Source organism: Merops nubicus, unplaced genomic scaffold (genome assembly GCF_000691845.1).
Source record: "Merops nubicus isolate BGI_N331 unplaced genomic scaffold, ASM69184v1 scaffold3262, whole genome shotgun sequence".
Lineage (NCBI taxonomy): Eukaryota > Metazoa > Chordata > Aves > Coraciiformes > Meropidae > Merops > Merops nubicus.
In genome coordinates this window covers 1-18,628 of record NW_008594071.1, presented here as the reverse complement: position 1 = coordinate 18,628, position 18,628 = coordinate 1, and the positions used below count along the sequence as shown (strand labels likewise).

Genomic DNA, 18,628 nt, shown 5'->3' with positions numbered 1-18,628 from the left:
CGGGACCCTCCCGCGGGGCCGGTCCACTCGGGGCCCCGCAGCTCCCGGGCGGCGAGCGACAGACCCGGCCTCAAAGTCCAGCGGCTCTTAACGAGCGCACCTCAAACAGAGGTTGCTAGGGTGAGTAATTGTTTAACGTAAAAATGCCCTTACAGTCTGAAGGGGAAGAGGCCTTGTGGGTTTTTCTTCTATTTTTTCGACTCTTTCTTTATTATTTTTAGCTGCCCAGGTTCCACACTGCATTTGAGGGTATAAATTAGAATTCCTGTGCTTTATTCCGGCTACTTGTAGGCTGGTTTCAGACATTCAGTAGCTGTTAAAAGGTGAAGCTAATTGTTTAAGCACTTAATAAAGGTTGAATTGGTATATTAGATAACTTTAGACTGTGTCTTTTGTTCATACTAGTAACTTCTATTTTATTTTCCTCATTTGCTCTGGAGTTAATTCTTAACTGTCTGATAGACTATTTGGCTTTAGAGTACATAGGTTATGTCTGGATTAAAATGTTTTAAATACATGCATGAGCATTTTGCAAGATTCCCCCCCTCGAATTGATAAGCTATTGTTGGGGATGTAAAGCAAATAATTTATTCTGGCAGAAGCTGTGTAACAGCATGACATTTGGTGTGGTTTTCTATATCTTACAGGCATAGTATATTTGAATGCAACCTTAGTCTTTAGAAATGAAATGTGGACAATTTGTCTCGTTGTCCAGACAAGTTCTTTGGTGTTAAAATGGGCTGACAGCTACTCTAAAAGCTGTTGATGTAGGTAGCAGATAGAGTTAATTCATTTCTTGTGCCTTGAGATGTGCCTAGAACTGACTCCTAGGCCAAAACTAAGGAAGGGTTCTGCTGCTCAGATAACTGCCCTTATCTCTCTTGGGTTTTTTACTTCTTTAAAACTTGCACTGCTGGATAAAATATCACCTCCAACCATTTAGCCTGAAAGCTGATTTTGTGCCAAATCATTGCCTTGTTTAGTCTCTGAACATCTTAAAAAAGTTCTGAGTTTCTCTTTTTCAGACCTGACTACTGTAAATTTCATGAGTCATAAGGGAGCTTTGAGGCAGAGTTGAATCCCATAGTGTCCCAAACTGGATCTCATATCCTTACAAAATTTGACTTCAGGGAGCTAACCAGTGTTTGAAAATCTGGTACAGTTTTTACAGGATTGAAATCATTTTCACAAAAAATCAAAAACTTATTTTGTACATTTAAATGCAGCATTAACAACCAGTCTTGAGGTTAAAGCATGTGAGGGTGGGTGAGTTCAGTAATTAGCATTTTGTTCTTAGATTGGATGGTGACTTGGAAAGGACCAGAAGGGATTGGTTTGGGTGATTTTTTTTTTTTTCTTTTTTTGTTGTTGTTACCCAGATTGCCTTCTGGAGCCAGAAGCTGGGAGATGAGCAGGACCCATCTGGATATCTAGAGAATCTTGGGTGGGACTGGGGATTAGCAGCCCTTACACCTCTGTTGTAAGAGGCTGCAAATGGAGATCTGAAATGTTTAGGTTGATAATAGTTCATAGTTTAGAGAGCCAGAAAATTGAGAAGACATGTGCATATTTTTGTCTCTAACTTCAGAATTTGTGTGATCTTTTAAATGGCTTCCAGTGTACTTCAGGTGACTTGTATTCCTTGGAAAACACATTCCACTAAAAGAGGAGCAAGAGTTAGACCCAGGCCAAGTATTAAAACCAAAGTTTGCAGGTTGGGTCTGTCACAGAGGCCACATGTCTGAAAGGCCTGAAAATAGCTGTGCAGGGTTTGATCTGGGCTGTATATCACTTTAGTGGTGTTAGAGTTGATTAAGATGTTTTAAATTAGTAGTTGAAGTATATAGTGTTACAGCACGTAACTCAGACCCAGAAGTCCAAAGCCTTTTCATTGTTTAGGACTTTACCATTATTTTATTTTGGGGAAATGGAGACCAGTTTGCTTGACATATGTTTTAAAATCTTTTCTGTTGTTGTTGTTTTGCTGCTTTGTAGCAAAGCTAAAATGGAGGGAGGGAGAAAGTCAGGTTGGCATGGATACGTGACATAATATCAAAGACAGCATTCTGGTTTGGTGTCTTTAAATCTGAAATTATTTACATAATGTGCAGTGGTAACAAAACTGTCTTTTTATCTAAGTTTTGGGCTATATTCTTCAGCAAAAGAATGCTTACAAAAATGCTTGATGTTTTTTGTTAGCCCTTCTTGGAATGGCAGCAGTTTACATTTTTGCTTAATATGAAGAAAGTAATGGAGATACTACTGTTGTTGAATTTTATCAATTTTTTTTTTTTTTTTTTAGTTTTATATAGCAGGCTGATTATTGCTCAGGGACAGTGGACAGCTTGACTAAACATAGACAACCTTATCTGCAAGATTCTGCATTCCCAGAACAGTTCTTCTACTGGTGAAATGCTCAGGGAACAGCTTGTAATATTCACAACTTTTTTATAAGTATTTTCTTCTGGAGATTTTTAAGATGTGGCGAACAGGTCCTTATATAGTATTGCCAAAGCTGAGTTGCAGAGCTTGATAAAGTCACTTTCTCTCATGTTAACTAAAAAACCTCCTACCTTGTAAGATTATGGAGCTGTTTCATCATGATAACATTTTGGGCTTTACTAGCATATGTTACAAAAAATAAACTAAGCTATCACAGTGCAGCCTCTGTTTTTTTTTTTCTGTTTTTTTGTTTTGTTTTTTTTTCCCATTTAATTTCCTTACTAAGTTAAAACTGGGGGTGGGGGGACAGCACTGGTGCTTGGAAGTTTCACAAAGCCTAAAACTAGTGCTAAGTATTCAGTGGCATTTAATGTAAAAATTCTAGAAGTTCAGAATTCCTTTTGTTCCAGTCTCAAACAATGCAGCTTTGTCCCCAGTGTACAGAAACAAAATAAGTGAAACTAGTCAAACTTTCATTGTCCAAACTGTCCGACAGACAAATAAACAATTGCTGCTGTTCTACTTTGCCTTTTGCTGGATCGTTAGCAACCACTAATTTTTTAAGACCGTTAAAATTGGGGTTAGGATGAGAGAGCTGCAGCTGGGAGATTGCTCACGTGGGCACAGCCCTGCTGGGAAAGGGATCCCTTTCAACTGGAGACACTGGTTCTGGGACTGTAGGAATTGCTGTACTCGTCTGTAGCACAAGTCATCTAGTAAAAGCTTTGTAGTAAGCAATTAAGAGTATTAGGACTACGTATGTTTTTTTTGGAGCTTGGTGAAACTGTATTAAGATATTCAAGCAGTTGTGTTTTAAAGGTTAAAAATGTCAGGTTCTGTGTAGTGTTGAAACTTTAACCTTGGCTTGAGAGGGACCTGCTGGGTCGTTGGCAGGGCATTTGTGTGGTAGTGGCACTGTCATTCTCTCTAGCCTTGGTTTTGCTTTTAGTCTCAGCTTCATAGAAAGGCCTTTCCTTGGTGTATTGCAAGAGTGGACTAAAAATTGCCTTGAGTAATTTTTTTTGCCCTAGTTCTCTGCTAAGTGAAAAGCCCTACACTTTGACTTTCCGTGCCTCTCTTCAGTATAGCTGCTTATCTCTAACCCAAGTTTTAGTCTAGTGGCACTGTCATTCTCTCTAGCCTTGGTTTTGCTTTTAGTCTCAGCTTCATAGAAAGGCCTTTTCTTGGTGTATTGCAAGAGTGGACTAAAAATTGCTTTGAGTAATTTTTTTTTTGCCCTAGTTCTCTGCTAAGTGAAAAGCCCTACACTTTGACTTTCCGTTAGCTGCTTATCTCTAACCCAGGTTTTAGTCTTAAAACTTGAAGAGATGGTGTGATCTAGACATGGCATGATCAAAAGTACAGGCAGGTGAAATTGTGACATAACTGACATTTTTTTCTTTGTACATTAAGACATTTTTATTGGACCATGTTGAACAAAGTTGTTGTACTACATGGAAGAGTGCTTATGCCTCTTTCCTGAGTTGACAGGGTAAAATTGCAATATAAAGTGTTTTGGAGCTTCTAGTTTGATAGGGTAGCTGCTGTTAATTCCTGTTCTGTGGAGAAATTTAACTTCAGTGGCTGCGTGGGAGTTCCTAACACCAAAAGTACTGATGAACTAAATTTTCATCCACAGGCTTCATCTTTCTGCTTTCACCTGTTTCTAGTTAGAAAACAATACTGTAAGATCAGATTAACAATGCTTAGATAGGATGATTTCTTAGTATTTTAGCCTGATCAAAATTAAGGGTTTATCCTACCTAATTAATATATATGTGTAGTCCCCTTTTTTGAGATGAAAGGCTTAATCTTTCTGAAAAGTAAAGTTAACTGGTTTTATTCAGTTTTCTTGACCCATTCAAGGTTCTAGGAGGCAAGATTAGTGGGAGGTGATGTCCTCTGAAGGAACTGCCATGTTAATTAAATCTGCTCAATGTCTTAATATTCTATACCCTATAACTACAATCTAGGCCATTCTGCCAGTTCATCTGATCACCTCAAATGCCTTTTTTTAAAAACAAGTGGATTCTAGTTCTGACAAAGGAAGTGGTGTTTAGTGGGATTGTGTGTGTGATCGGTGGCAGTTCCACCCATTACTCTTGTGTTCTTTTGGGTAATCTTTGATGCTTAAAAGTACATCTCCCTCTTACCACAGTACCTTATGTCCACCAGTGCAGCAGTGCCACCATCTCAGTGTTAGTGCACTATTCTTCTCCCCACTGTTGGACAGAGTAAAGTTAGGAAGAATAAGAATGAAGTGCCAGAGGCCTCGCTTATTACAAGAATTACCTGTTCTGCCAAATGTGCTAAGTTATGTGTGACCAACCAGCTGGAGGTGGCTGAGCTGTACGTGTAGAGAAGGACAAGGAAGTGGGTGCAGTTTTGGACTCTGAGTGAGTGTATCTGAAATGCCAATAAATATTTTGGTCCTATCTGTTTTAGAGTAGGTGTTTCGCTTGGTTAGTTTTTGATGTTCTGTTACCAGTGGGTGTCACAGGGAGTGTGGAGAGAAGTCAAATTAACTTCTACTTGAGGTGTATTTAAGAATATTTAAGTGACAGCTCGAGTTATGTGAACTCTTTTTTTTGTCTTAGTACTTGGGCAAATGAGCTTCCTTCTTAAGGAAGCAAAGCATGTTATCTTTCCTTTTCATCTTAAAACAGAGTATTTGGCTTTTTTAAGTTTTTACACTGTCTGGAATAGCTTTTTGAAATTAATTTTGCTTGTCCTACACGTAAAGGAGTCTGACCTGATGTTAGTGTCCTATTTAATATGTAGTTAACATGCTATAATAGTGGAATATTTGTTCTTTACTCTGTGCAAAACAATTTTTCCACTGAATGGATTACTACCTAATATTATGGCAAGCAAGAAATAAAAGCTTTCCTTATAAGCTTTTTATCACTAACTTGTTACGAGATAAACTAAATGAGTTTTAATTGTGCTGCCCTCCTGAAGTGTGCTGCACTGACAAAGGAGCAAGCATTAGCATAATACAGGATCACCATTTCTGTCTCTTGGTATTTCTTGTAATGCTTAAATGTAGTGCAACAAAGACTAGAAGAGACATCTTTTTTTCTTAAGTTTACAGGTATGGTAGCATTTTGTGTGGTAAGCTAATTTTGCTCTTCCTGCTTCTAATTGTTTTGAGTATACTGAAAATATCTTAATAAAAAAGGAAGGAAAAATTTGCAAATGAACAAAAGGTCAAGTCTAGAAAGTGAAACCGTATGTATACAAGAGACTGTCACATACACCCTTAAGTCTAGGAAAGGGAATTTAAATGTGAGTGTGTGTGTACACAAAATAAATTAAAATTAATTGTAACTTGTATTTATGCTTCTAATTTTTTAGAGATGGTGGAGCCAGGACAAGATCTGTTGCTTGCTGCTTTGAGTGAGAGTGGAATCAGTCCAAATGATCTGTTTGATATTGACTCTTCGGATGTGGTTCTTGCAAACCCAGCACCAGCTCCAGCTGTTCAGCAGGTTAAAACAGGACTCTTTTCTGCTAGAGGACATAAGAGCTTTTACTTGATGTGTTGGGGAGGGGACATGGTGTCCATGGCAAATGACTAAGGAACGTGGACTTTTCACCAATTTCTTGCTCTGTAGTACTGAGATTGGGTTTTTGTGTAAAAGTTTAAAATGAGTCAGCAAGTACTTTTCCAATTTGCAGTACACTGTGGAGGTCAGTATAAACATAAATATACTTCTGGACATTGAATGGGGACATGCTGTCATGTATCCATGGAAATCTCTTAATACCACTGGAGTCTAGCTGCACTCCTATAAAATGTGTAAGAAGTGTGATATAATCAGATGTTTAAGCTCCATGACAGCACTCAATCTGCAAAAACATAACCTCTTCAGACATAGACTGCACACAGCAATATGTTGAACAGTGACATCACAAAACTAACTATATTTTCACCACAGCTAACTACCATGGTGTAGTATGTTTAACTTTTTTGAATATGAAAATAACGATGATCAAGTGGTTGATTTCAGTGAAACCTTTGTTAATGAGCAGAGTTTAGGATTTCCCCATTAACTTCATTTTGTGGGTGGATATTTAGTCTTAAGGGTTTTTTTGCTGTTGATGTCTTTCCTGATGCTTGCTTTCTTTCCTCTGCAGTCAGTGCCACTTAGTGCATTAGAACTAGGCTTGGAGACTGAGGCCACAGCTGCTGTGAAACAAGAGCCAGAGACTGTATCAACTCCAGCCTTATTAAATGTTCGGGTAAGAACTGGTGCTTCAGGATTTTGTGTTTGTGTGGTGGGTTAATCTTGGCTGGACACCAGGTGCCCACTAAGCTGCTCTGTCGCTCCCCCTCCTCAGCTGGGTGGGGGGAGGAAAAAATAGGATGAAAGGGTCGTGGGTCAAGAAAAGGACAGGGAGATCAGCAATTACTGTCATGGACAAAACACAATCAACTTGAAGTTAATTTATTATCAGTTAACAATGGAGTAGGATATTGAGAAATAAGGACAAATTTAAAATCTCTTTCCCACTACTCCTCTACTTCCTGGGCTCAGCTTCACTCCTGAAATCATCACACCTTGTCTTTGTTGCTCCTTCCTCTTCATGTTCTTTCACTGTTTCAGCAGCTCCTTCATTAACTTTCCAACCTGAGTCCTTCCAATGCATTGCCTTTCTCCACAAACTGCTGCAGCATGTGTCCTTTCCACTGAGCATAGTCCTTCAGGAACAGATTGCTCCAGCATGGATCCCCTGCGTGGCCACAGGTCCTGCCAGAAAACCTGCTCCTGCGTGAGCCCCCTCTGCGGGGTCACAGGCTCCCAACTGGGCACATCCACCTGCTCTGGCATGGGGTCCTCCACGAGCTGCAGGTGGATATCTGCTCCTGCGTGGATCTCAATGGGCTTTAGGCACACAACCTGCTTCACCACAGGCTGCATGCAAATTCTGAGCATAGGGAACTCGTGTAAGTCATCTCATACAGCCAAACGGTCTACCACATTTTCTAGCTGCAGGTAATTCTGAGAACCATAGTGTGGTGGTTGCACCTGAAATGAGACTCTAAAAAGCAGATCTGCTGGAAGGTGGATGTGGTGTAATGTGTCTGGAAGGCTGCACGTACACCTTAATCCAAGCTATTTTCTCTCACAGTTGTGCAGCTAGTTTATATATTAGGAATTCTCTTCAGCTCAGGGTCACTGTACCTGTAGTAGTCATGTTTTGTGCTTAGGTGATGAATCCTTCATCCTGTGCTTTTTTCCTTCTCCCTTACATAAAAATAAGATGTAAAAATACTATTCAAAAACCTACAACAATATTTGTAGACATTTCTTGCTCAGTCTGTTGCACCACAAGGTGATGGCTCTGGCAGCTTCAGCATGTTCTGTGAAGACATTTCTTACCGTGAGAGCTTTTTAAACACTGGTGACTCCTGTGCTCTAGGTGAAGGGCTGATAAAGTCGCCTTTTCCCCCTCACTGTCTTCTGAAAATTTCCCTGGTTCTTTGTTGCTAGCAACCACCATCCACCACAACCTTTGTGCTGAATCAAATAAATCAGCTTCCAACCTTGGGGACGACCATAGTGATGACAAAAACCACCCCTGTGACGACGACAAGGCAGACGATCACCGTGGCGAAAATCATTCAGACCAGCACGAGCACTCGGCCCTCGGCTGCAGCCCCGGCCGTGCGCAACGCCCTCACCACTGCACCTTCCAAGGACCAGATCCAGCTGAAGGATCTGCTGAAGAACAATAGTCTTAATGAACTCATGAAATTGAAGCCACCTCCTAATATTGCCCAACCGGTAGCAACAGCAGCAAGTGAGTTCTTTCCTCGTCATTATTTTAGATGAATAGTGAACTATAACGTGAGGATCGTTGCACATCTTCTATCTTCATTGATCAGGAGATTATCACCATAAAACTAAATGATCCAGAAAACCTGATAAATTGTCTTCTGACTTTATTGGTGTTAGAATTCGAGGTGAAGTAGGACAAAACAACAGGCTTTAAAAATATAAGCTCTTGTTTTACTGCAAGGATTGAGGAAAATAACATTTTGGACTATAGCTAGCAAATTGGTGAAGTTAATGAACATTACTGCAGTGGGTTTAGCTGTCTTACTTGGGTCTATGTCAGTTTGTTCTACTGTGTACTTGCTGTGGAACTATGACAAATGAGCACTTTATTTGTGGCATCTTCCAAACTAGATTTGTAGCACATACTGCTCCTGCGATGGAGTGTTTCTGTAAAGCACCTCCTGAGAAAGAACATTTCTGTCCCTGTGTTTCATGGATAGTGTCAGATCTATTGTTTAAAGAGTTAAGTCCTAAAAACTTCCTGTTTAACTCCGTGTTACTTCTTAAACATGGTGTTAAAATGCCACAAGTATTTTGTTACCACACTCCCAAAGTTAATTTTTGAGGCTCAGAATCTTTCCCTGTATGTTATTTCTAATATGTGGAAAGCTTATATGGACAGCTTAATGTAAGGGAAAAGCTGCATGTGTGTATTTTTTATGATTTGATTCTTTGAAATTATTCTGCTTTTCAGCATGAGGTTAAGATCAGACTAATTGAGTCTGAAGATACCTTTTGCTGCTTTTTGTGAAAGACACACAGGCTTTTTCTGGGTTACTGTATTTTCGTTGTCTCTGAAGTAAGACTTACTGATTTTGTAGGCAGGGTTGGAAATGACCTATATTTTCATTTGCAGATAGAGTGCACAATAAATGAAACTGTCTTGTTAGGACTGAAACAAAGAAGCATGTGCCTCCTTGTTTCATTGCATTCAGTTATGGAGTGGTTGACAAAATAGTTGAAGCAGGGGGGTAAAGGAGTGAGGAAGAAGGGAAAGAAGGTTTTATAGGACTGACTTATCCCTTTGTGCAAAATGAAAACTCAAAAAGCACCTAAGTAATAAATAGGTAATATCAACACACAGTAGCTGTTGATGTGGCACAGCTGCAGCAATAGTTGAATCTGGAGCTTCTGTATTAACTGAAAAGCAGACGGGCAACTTCTTCAGCTGCTTTCAGTGTTTACATCTATCCTGGTGTGAATTTTAATTCTGTAGTAAATCCTATTGCCAGTTGCTTCCAAATGTGGCTGAGGACAGAGAAGCTAATAAACTGCTCTTTTGAAGGATCCTGTTACAAACTTCAAACAGTTGAGTTAAAAGTGTTGCCTTTCTGTTTTACAGAAATAATTCTAGTTTTTCCTAAGGTGGTAAATGCCACCACACCAGGTGAGTTCTATCCTGTTGAAACACTGGGCTTTCTGGTTTGTTGTTAAACTTCAAAGGCTCACAAGACAGAGTGTTTTAAAATATCATTTACAGATTTGGTGAAAGTCCAGGGTGTTTTAATATTTTTAAATATTGAAACTAATACGTAACTGTGTCAGATGTAGTATTGCATGGAAAGTTTTCAGTCAGGGAAGTTAATAGGATTTAACTCCTTGCTCAGCCTTTAATGTGGACAGAAGTATTGATTGTCATTGTAGAAGCATCAGTGTGCTACTGGACATTTTAAACTTCCTTTCCACCTCATTAATAAAGGAGGATGTTAATTTGAGTTCATTTGGAGGAAATTCTTGTAAACACAGCTTCTCTGTTGTAGCTGATATAAGCAATGGTGCAGTGAAGAAGGAGGCTTCCACAAAAGAAGTAGCAAGAATATGGATAAATGATATTAAAATGAGAAGTTTTTCACCTACTATGGTAAGTAGTGCAAATGGTTAACTTGCCAAGAGTGGTGCTCTGTTTGCCACAACCACCTGTGACTAGTTTCAGGAGTTACTCATATAGGCCTTTTGTGGTAGAATTACTGAGTGCATCTGTTTGCTCAAAAGGTTAGTTTCTCCACCAGATGAATACCTGGTTAGATGACTAAAACTAACAGCTGTGTGGAGCAGACTATGTAGTAAATGACAATTTCAAGAAATTGCTGTTCTTGACAGAACCTCACTGTGTGGACAGAGAAGGGTGTGCTCCAATTAAAGCTGATAAGCATATTGCTTGCTCTGTGTTTCAAGACATTTCCTTTTAAAATATCCTTATATGTATAACTAGCAATAAGGAAAGTGGAAGAATTTCTCTAGTGTGTCTGACCTTCTGGACAATTTGATTTGAAGAAGTAAATTGAGTATCATTCAATTTTCTAAATGTAATAAAAATAGATTCTTATGCTGTAAACACTCTTGAGTTTCATCATCTTCACTGATGGCTAAAATCAGGCTGGTTTGTGATAAACAGTGCTCCTTAGTGACTGGCACACAATCATTTTTTTCAGATTGCTAATTTAATGTTTAATATAGAAAAAAGTAATTGTGGAAGGTTTCTGATTTGTCATGTAGTGTGTACTTCAAAAATATTCATACATGTATACATTGATCCAGAATCAGTCAGAAGTGGATAACTGTTGTATTTCAGAGCTGTGACTATTGTAACAGCTCCCCAAAGCTTTGGAATGATGTAATGAATGTGAAACTGCAGAAGACTTTATGGGAGTACTTGATTGTTATGTTTTGGCCCTTAACTAGTTATGTTTTCAAGGCAGTTTCCTTTTAAGTCATAGTTCGAATTTAATATGCTGTAAGAATTTTCTTTTTTAATTCTGCTTATGTGAGTTTGGAGTACTTGAATCTCCTTGCAAAGGAAAAGAGCTCCCAACTTTGTCTTTGAAGAGTCATTCAGGGTGCAAAAAATCCAAATTTCTGTCTGTAGTTTTCCCAGCTGGTTCATCCAGCACACATGCCAAAACATTCAGGTGCAAGTTTGTGCTGTTTCATTTCTCCCATTAATTTACAGGACATAGGGTATTGACAATGTGCTGTTTGACTAATGCAGGTCATTTCTCAATTCTAGAAAGTGCCAGCAGTGAAAGAAGAGGAGGAACCTGAGGAAGAAGATGAAGAAGAAATGGGCCATGCAGAAACTTACGCTGAGTATATGCCAATAAAATGTATGACTTAATGTTTTGTTACATCAAAAGGCTGAAATGTCTTGAGAACTGATTTGTTTTTACTTTTCTGTAGTTACTAACAGCAAAACTAAAGTTACTAGTATCTGTATCATGTGGAAAGGATCTGAATCTGTGGTGTTTTTTTGCAGAAAAGTTTTCTCTTTAGCGCTTAGTTTTGGAAGGTATTTAAGTACAAAGGGAATTCTTTAATGTATCTTTGAGCAGTCCTTGTTTTGGAAATATGGTTGAAGAACTGAGATCAGGCACTTCTTGTATTGAGACGTTTTGTGCCTTAACAGTGGAAATTCTGTCAAGGGGTTAAGTGGTCATTGCTACACTTGAGAATCTAGTCTGAGTCACTTGGTGTGAAGTTACCCTGAGCACATTCTTTCTGCATTGTTCCTGACTGACTTTAGAGCTGCCTCTTTTTATTTTTAAAAAAAGTAAATCTTTTACTGTTGTTAATTGCCATCTCTTTTTCCCCCTACTCTTTCTCCTTTGTTGTAATGAGTTAGAAACAGCTATTATCTTGTTTCCTAGGTACATTGCTGACCTGCTGTAAAAGCAAGGCAAAAAATTTTGCATGGACTTTGTAGCTAAATGGTTAAATTTTGTTGTCACTGAGATCTGTCATCAGTTAAACCATGTCTGTTCTAAATCTTCTCTCATACTGCTTAATAACAGCCCTATATAAATAATGAGAAGAATGTTGCTTTTGTGATTCTGGCATCTTAAGGCTGCCTCTGGCCTTTTGGGAAGGCAAGGGAGGTTCAGACCAGTTTTTTTTTTTTCAAGCATGTCAAGTACACAAATCTTTTAATTTTCTGTGAACTGAATTTAGCTAACTTCCTAAAAATTGAATGGTGAGAAGAGGAGCAGAGTTAAGACCTCTGTTCTATAAATTCAATTCAGTGTATTCCATTGTATGCAATGCAGTTTGTTTAACACTTGATATACTGTTGGAATGTTTTCATCTACTCCCTTCCCTTCTTGCCCCTCCCTTTTCAACCAGTAAAAATTGGTCTACGTCATCCTGACCCAGTAGTGGAAACCAGCTCATTATCCAGTGTAACTCCTCCTGATGTGTGGTACCAGACATCAATATCAGAAGAAACCATTGATAGTGGCTGGTTGTCAGCTCTGCAACTCGAAGCAATCACTTATGCAGCCCAGGTATGCTAGATGTTAGCACAGCATAAGCTAACATAGAATTTAAGAAGAAAAAGCACTCTGGGAGGCACAGCTAGGTCAGTTTTGCGAGGAGATAACAGTAAGAGCTTAAAGGGTTCAGTTGCATTAGCAGGTGACAGGTGAACTTCAGAGAAATGTGAGGTAATACACCTAGGAAATCTTTGTCCAGACCACATCCATGATGCTGATCTTAAACTGAAAATTTGGGAAGAAGGACATCTTAGTTGTCATTTTCATTTCTCTGAAATAACTTAGTGGCTGCTGTTGCAGCTGGCTAAGAAAGCCAACACTATTTGGCATCATGGGCAAGGGTATAGGGTGCAAGACTATTGGTTATTTTGCTGCTCTGTTCAGCCAGCCCACATCAGATGATGTGTGTGCAGCTTTTTGCATGTCAGGGAAGAAAGCAGTAAATTTAGAGGACAACTTAAAACGGTCACAGGAGGCAAGAAGTTGCCTCCTGAACAGGCTGACAAGGCTGGGATTCTTTGAGCTGGAGAAGAGAGAGGTGAAGGGGAGTGAAATTGATGTTTACATGATCAAGAGAGCAGTGGAATCCCCCAAAACAAGCAGCAGAACTTGGTGAAGCTGATAGGAGATTGGTTTAAAATGGATAGAAGAATACTTGCTTACACAAGCATTGGATGTCTGGGTCTTGCCTGTCAGTGGGTTAAAAAGAGCAGCCAGTCTGGTAGTAGGCACTAGAAGAATTAGATAGATCAGTGCAGTGATTTTACAGCAACTCTTGGTGCTAAGTGGATCACATGAAGCAGTTAGACTCATATGCTCTCCCTAAGTAAAACCCCCTCTTCCTTCTGTCAGGGAGCTGCTTGGCTGGGTGGGCCACCAGTCTCATCCCATAGGATGTTTCTTATGTTTGCTCATTTCTGACAATCAACAGTGATGTGTTCTGGAGAATGGGTACAAGTTTTTTTGTTCTCTCTCCTACAGCAACATGAAACATTCCTGCCCAATGGAGACAGAGCTGGATTCTTAATAGGTGATGGTGCTGGTGTAGGAAAAGGAAGGACCATAGCTGGAATAATCTATGAAAATTACTTGTTAGGCAGAAAAAGAGCAGTCTGGTAAGTGTGTCAGGATTTGTTAGAGCAGACACTGCAGTGACTGTAGTACTTAAATTCAGTGTAATTTGTTTTTGTGACAAATATTCTAGCAGCTGCTTTTTGAACTTGTCCTGTAACTTACAGAATATTTGCTTTGTTTTGTATCTTCAGGTTTAGTGTGTCAAATGATCTGAAATACGATGCTGAAAGAGATTTGAGAGATATTGGAGCAAAAAACATATTGGTTCATTCATTAAACAAGGTGTGGAAACTTTTTACTATGTACTGGTGAGGCAAAACTTTAGGTACGCTTGTGTGGCAAGTTGTGCATGTTGACTCTTAAGAGCAAGAATGTACTAATTTCAGTAAATTTGCTGTCTGAGTCTTGTTTGACAGGCCTTAATCTTATGAAGAACCACACAGTGCTTTAAATTAATTGTGTGAATAGGCCTCTTGTTAGGATTAAGTTTTAGCATGTGATATTTTTTTAAAAACATTGCTCTTCAGGCCACTACTGACACTACTAGTAGGGTATTTTCTGGAAGTTTAAATATTCTTTAAGCCTTTTAAACTTTGTAGCATCTGAATTTCTTCCTTTATCTCCCAGCACACGTTATATCTAATACCTTTTGTATTTAATACTTGAAAAGTAGATTTCCTCAGTAATTTGTTAAAGCAGCAGCAGTGTGTGCAGTTATATTTCAGTTACAGTGAAGTGTGATTACTGGTTGAATGCATTGAACTTAGTTTGGTTTAAGTTGGTATCTTTGCTTTGTGAAGTCTTAATTTCTAAAATACAGTAAAGCTCTAAAAATTGTCACTTATGGTAGCAGCTGTAAACACACTTGACCTGTTAGCTCTAAGGGATGCACTGAAGCTAAAATCTTAGTTTCAGTTAAGGAAACCATGTAGACAAAAATCTTGAGGCCTCAGATCTAGTCATCCTTAAGTGTATATTTTAAGTATAAAGCCATGTCCATGTTCCCATGTGCCATATCCCTAATCATGATGTAGGGACACTGGTGGTTCCAAGTGTACACACCTCAAGGTGAAGACCACCAGCATCCCTTATTCATATGGTAGGTGGGTTTGAGGAGGGATCTCTTTGGAATAATTTCTGTAATTTCTTATCTTTTTATTGTAGTTCAAGTATGGAAAAATTTCTTCCAAACATAATGGCAGTGTGAAGAAAGGTGTCATCTTTGCTACCTATTCTTCTCTTATTGGTGAAAGTCAGTCTGGTGGGAAATACAAAACCAGATTAAAGCAGCTTCTTCACTGGTGTGGTGAAGACTTTGATGGAGTTGTATCCTTTATCTGGAGTTGAGTTGATTGCAACCAAATGGCTATTTAAGCTTACATCTTGAAAGACAATCTTATATTTTTATTTGCTGGTATTTTAGGTATTGTTCTCTATTTGTGACAATAGTAATTTCTTTACATGCTCTGACATTAGACTGAGAAGTTTCAGAAAATTAATGCCAAATCTATTGCCATCATATTCTTGCCACAAAACTCTGGTACAGGAGGGATGCTTCTGCTTTTTCTAGAATAAACACAAGAAATTGAAATAGGATGTTTATAAACCTTAAGTCTACACTGACATTTTCTGCATTAAATTCTTTAAAATGCTGTCAGTACTCAAAAAAATTTTAAGAACTCAATTGTTGGTAATTTTACTCTTAAATACTTACTAGCTAAATATTTTTTGCAGTTTTTGGTGAAAAATGACTGACATCCTTTTGAGTTTACAATTTACTGCTGCTACTTAGTGTAATTAGCATATTTTACTGTCTTCTCTTTTACTTCCCCCTTTTAAAAATAAGTGGGACAGTTTTCCTTAATTACAGTTCAGATTGTATTTGATGAGTGTCATAAAGCTAAGAATCTGTGTCCTGTTGGTTCATCAAAACCAACAAAAACAGGTCTGGCTGTACTAGAACTTCAGAATAAACTTCCAAAAGCCAGGGTTGTTTATGCTAGTGCCACAGGTATGTATGACTTGGTCTGCATTAAAAGTCCTCGTATGTGTTTACTGGCACTGGTACAGAGTGTGTTTTTCTCCTAGGTGCATCTGAGCCAAGAAACATGGCGTATATGAACCGTCTTGGAATATGGGGTGAAGGAACTCCCTTCAGGGAATTCAGTGATTTTATTCAAGCTGTTGAAAGGAGGTAACATTTCTGAAGAGCTACAGCAGGATCACATGTGGTTGTGGTTGACTGTGCTTTCCGGTGCCTTTGCTCACTTGGTCCTCTGCAAACTTGTCCTGTTACACTAAGAGCTTGCTGACTCTAGCTTCTAAATCTAGCAAAAATGTCAGCTATCTTATGTGGTGAAAAATGGGACATTTTCCTCACAGAGAATTTTGAGAGCTTTGGAAGCTTGCAGGGGAAATAGCCCTCCTAAAATGCCAGTGTTACGAAATGAAAATATTTTGCTGCTCATCATGAAAACACACTCTGTCCTTAGTATGCTCACTGTAGTTGACATCTTGCTATATGCAGAAGCCCTGTAATGTTTATGCATTCAGCTGAGGCAGTTTAACAGGAAGAGGCTTTGTTCTTATCCATTCTGGCATAAGAACCCAGTTCAGAAAAATTAATAGTGTTCCAAGTTAGTTCGTATTTCAGAACTTAGTGAAAAGACTAAATGTCAGAGGTCAGGAGAAAATACAACTGCTACATTCCCTGGTAGGTGAGCTTCTTAATATTATGCTTTGCCTGCTTAAAAAGAATTTTCCACACTTCAGAATGGTACAGTAGGGTTTGTGCATCTTCTTGCATACCATCTACATGAGGCATGATTTTTCTAGGCTGTGCAAGTAGTCTCCACTTCATTCCTGAGTAGTATCAAATGAGCAATAATGAAATTACAGGCCACAGCTTTGAGTAGTTTACCTTTGCAGTTGACTTCAGTGCTTTTGAGGTATTGCTAAAGGTCTGTTGCTGTTGAAGAGAACTCATTGCCTTCTAGTTTATTTTCATACCAGCATAAATCTGAATGGCTTAATACACTTGGTATTCAGTATTTTAAATCTTCAGTGGAGTTTGTAAAGTTGCAGTGCAAGATTGTTGTATATTTGGATCAACTTCATTATCCAATTACAATTTGCAAGGTCCTGTCCCCTAATACATGCTGGGCCATTTGGGAACAAGTAACTATTTGAGTGTTGTTACCTCTTGGGATGGACTTAATACTCATGAGGCAGGGATGTAGTTTTATTTAAAGGCTAAATTTCAAGACCCTCTGATCAGATGTGTTTAAAGAAATGGCACTAATGATTTCAAAACTTTACTTCAGATTTGTAAGCATACTGTTTTCTTCAAAAGTGCTGTGAGTTTGGGTGTTTTTAAATAAATCTTTGCTCTTTAAAATTCTAATATTGACTTAATTTGTTCTTTTACTTTAGAGGTGTTGGTGCCATGGAAATAGTTGCTATGGATATGAAGCTGAGAGGAATGTACATAGCAAGACAGCTGAGTTTTTCAGGTGTAACTTTCAAAATCGATGAAGTTCTGCTTTCACAGGAGTATGTTAAGATGTACAATAAATCCGTGAAACTGGTAAGGATGCCTTTTAAAAGTTGCTTTCTGTCTTGAGTTCTGAGAGGTTGAAGTTACTGGATTTAAACTTGAATGTTCCTGAAACAGACAGGGATGACATCTTTTTCTCTCATCTTAGTGTAAAGACTTCTCTACTTAAGACTTGGCAAAAGTTTTTAACTTTTGTTCTGAGTCATAAAATCTGCAGGTTTGGGTGAATCCTCCAGTATCTGCCAGATCCACTGACTTCTAGCAGTAATTCAGAGAGCTTGGTCATTCTTGGCCAAGATGAAGCTGTTCCCCTGCTGGTCAGATGTTGGTGCTCCGAGCTGAGAACAAGCTGCAAAACCTTAAGACAGGCTGCTTGCATTTCTTCCTTGGAGCAGAGCAGTGGAGCTGTGTTTGGAGTTAAACAATGCAGGGTGAAAGTTCCAATCCCATGGCAGATCAGATTTAAAGCATCAAAGCTGTGGTCCCCATTAATGTTTTCATTTATTCACCCTCGTTGTCTTTTTTATGTTGTTCTTAACTGGTTTGTCCATATGCTGCATCTCTCTGGAGTGCATGTTCTGCTTTTACATGAGCACTGCTGTGATAGATAAAAATAATTACTGCTTGAACATAGATTAAAATGACATGAGTCTTTACCTGCTTAAGAGGGGTTTAAGTGTGACTCTGTGTTCATGTTGTATAACTACAATAATTAAAATTTATCTTTGTCAGGTGTATAACATCAACTTTAAAACAGCACTTCAATGCTGTTTAAAAGCATCACTAAATTTGTGTCCAAATTCACCTCTGTCTGGAAACAACTGGTATAACAAAATGATGTAGAAACCAAGGCAGTGGGGATTTTCTCTTTTTGGGCTCCTGCTTTACACTTAATCATGGGCAGTGTTCTTTGCTTTCTAAACCTGGATGGAGTAATGGAGAAGCTAGATTATTGGAAAACACTGTGTATGTCTGCATTGGAAGTGATGTTACTGTATCTGCTTTTCATTCTGAGAGAATCCTCTTCTGAATTTACTAAACCATAGCTATTTTCTTTTTATTTTGAGCTTTAAACTTCTCTTTTGTTTTTATTTGGATATTAAAACAATGTACTTGTGTCACCTTGAAATGTGATATATATATATATAAAGCAAATAACTTTTTTTTTTCTTCAGTGGGTGAGTGCTAGAGAGAGATTCCAGCAAGCAGCCGACCTTATTGATGCAGAACAACGAATGAAGAAGTCTATGTGGGGTCAGTTTTGGTCAGCTCATCAGAGGTTTTTCAAGTACCTTTGCATAGCATCTAAAGTGAAGAGGGTGGTGCAGCTGGCTCGGGAAGAAATCAAGAACGGGAAAGTAAGTTGATGAAGACTGATTTAAAATAACTTTGTTAAATATAAAGCTACTAGTTTTCTTTGGTTAAGAAAAATATTTTCAGATGTA

At 38.5% G+C, this 18,628-nt stretch overlaps 1 protein-coding gene across 1 annotated transcript; it reads left to right on the top strand.

Moving 5' to 3' along the window:
• Positions 1-5,801: 5,801 nt before the first annotated feature.
• LOC103768465 (protein strawberry notch homolog 1) lies at positions 5,802-18,541 on the top strand (the record flags this gene model as incomplete). The annotated part of the gene is made up of 13 exons (XM_008935607.1): positions 5,802-5,933; positions 6,583-6,687; positions 7,941-8,250; positions 10,049-10,149; positions 11,296-11,392; positions 12,405-12,565; positions 13,535-13,668; positions 13,819-13,909; positions 14,792-14,953; positions 15,503-15,638; positions 15,716-15,821; positions 17,060-17,213; positions 18,359-18,541. Coding segments are annotated over exons 1-13 (1,872 nt in total), but the record flags the coding sequence as incomplete, so codon positions are not given.
• Positions 18,542-18,628: the final 87 nt, after the last annotated feature.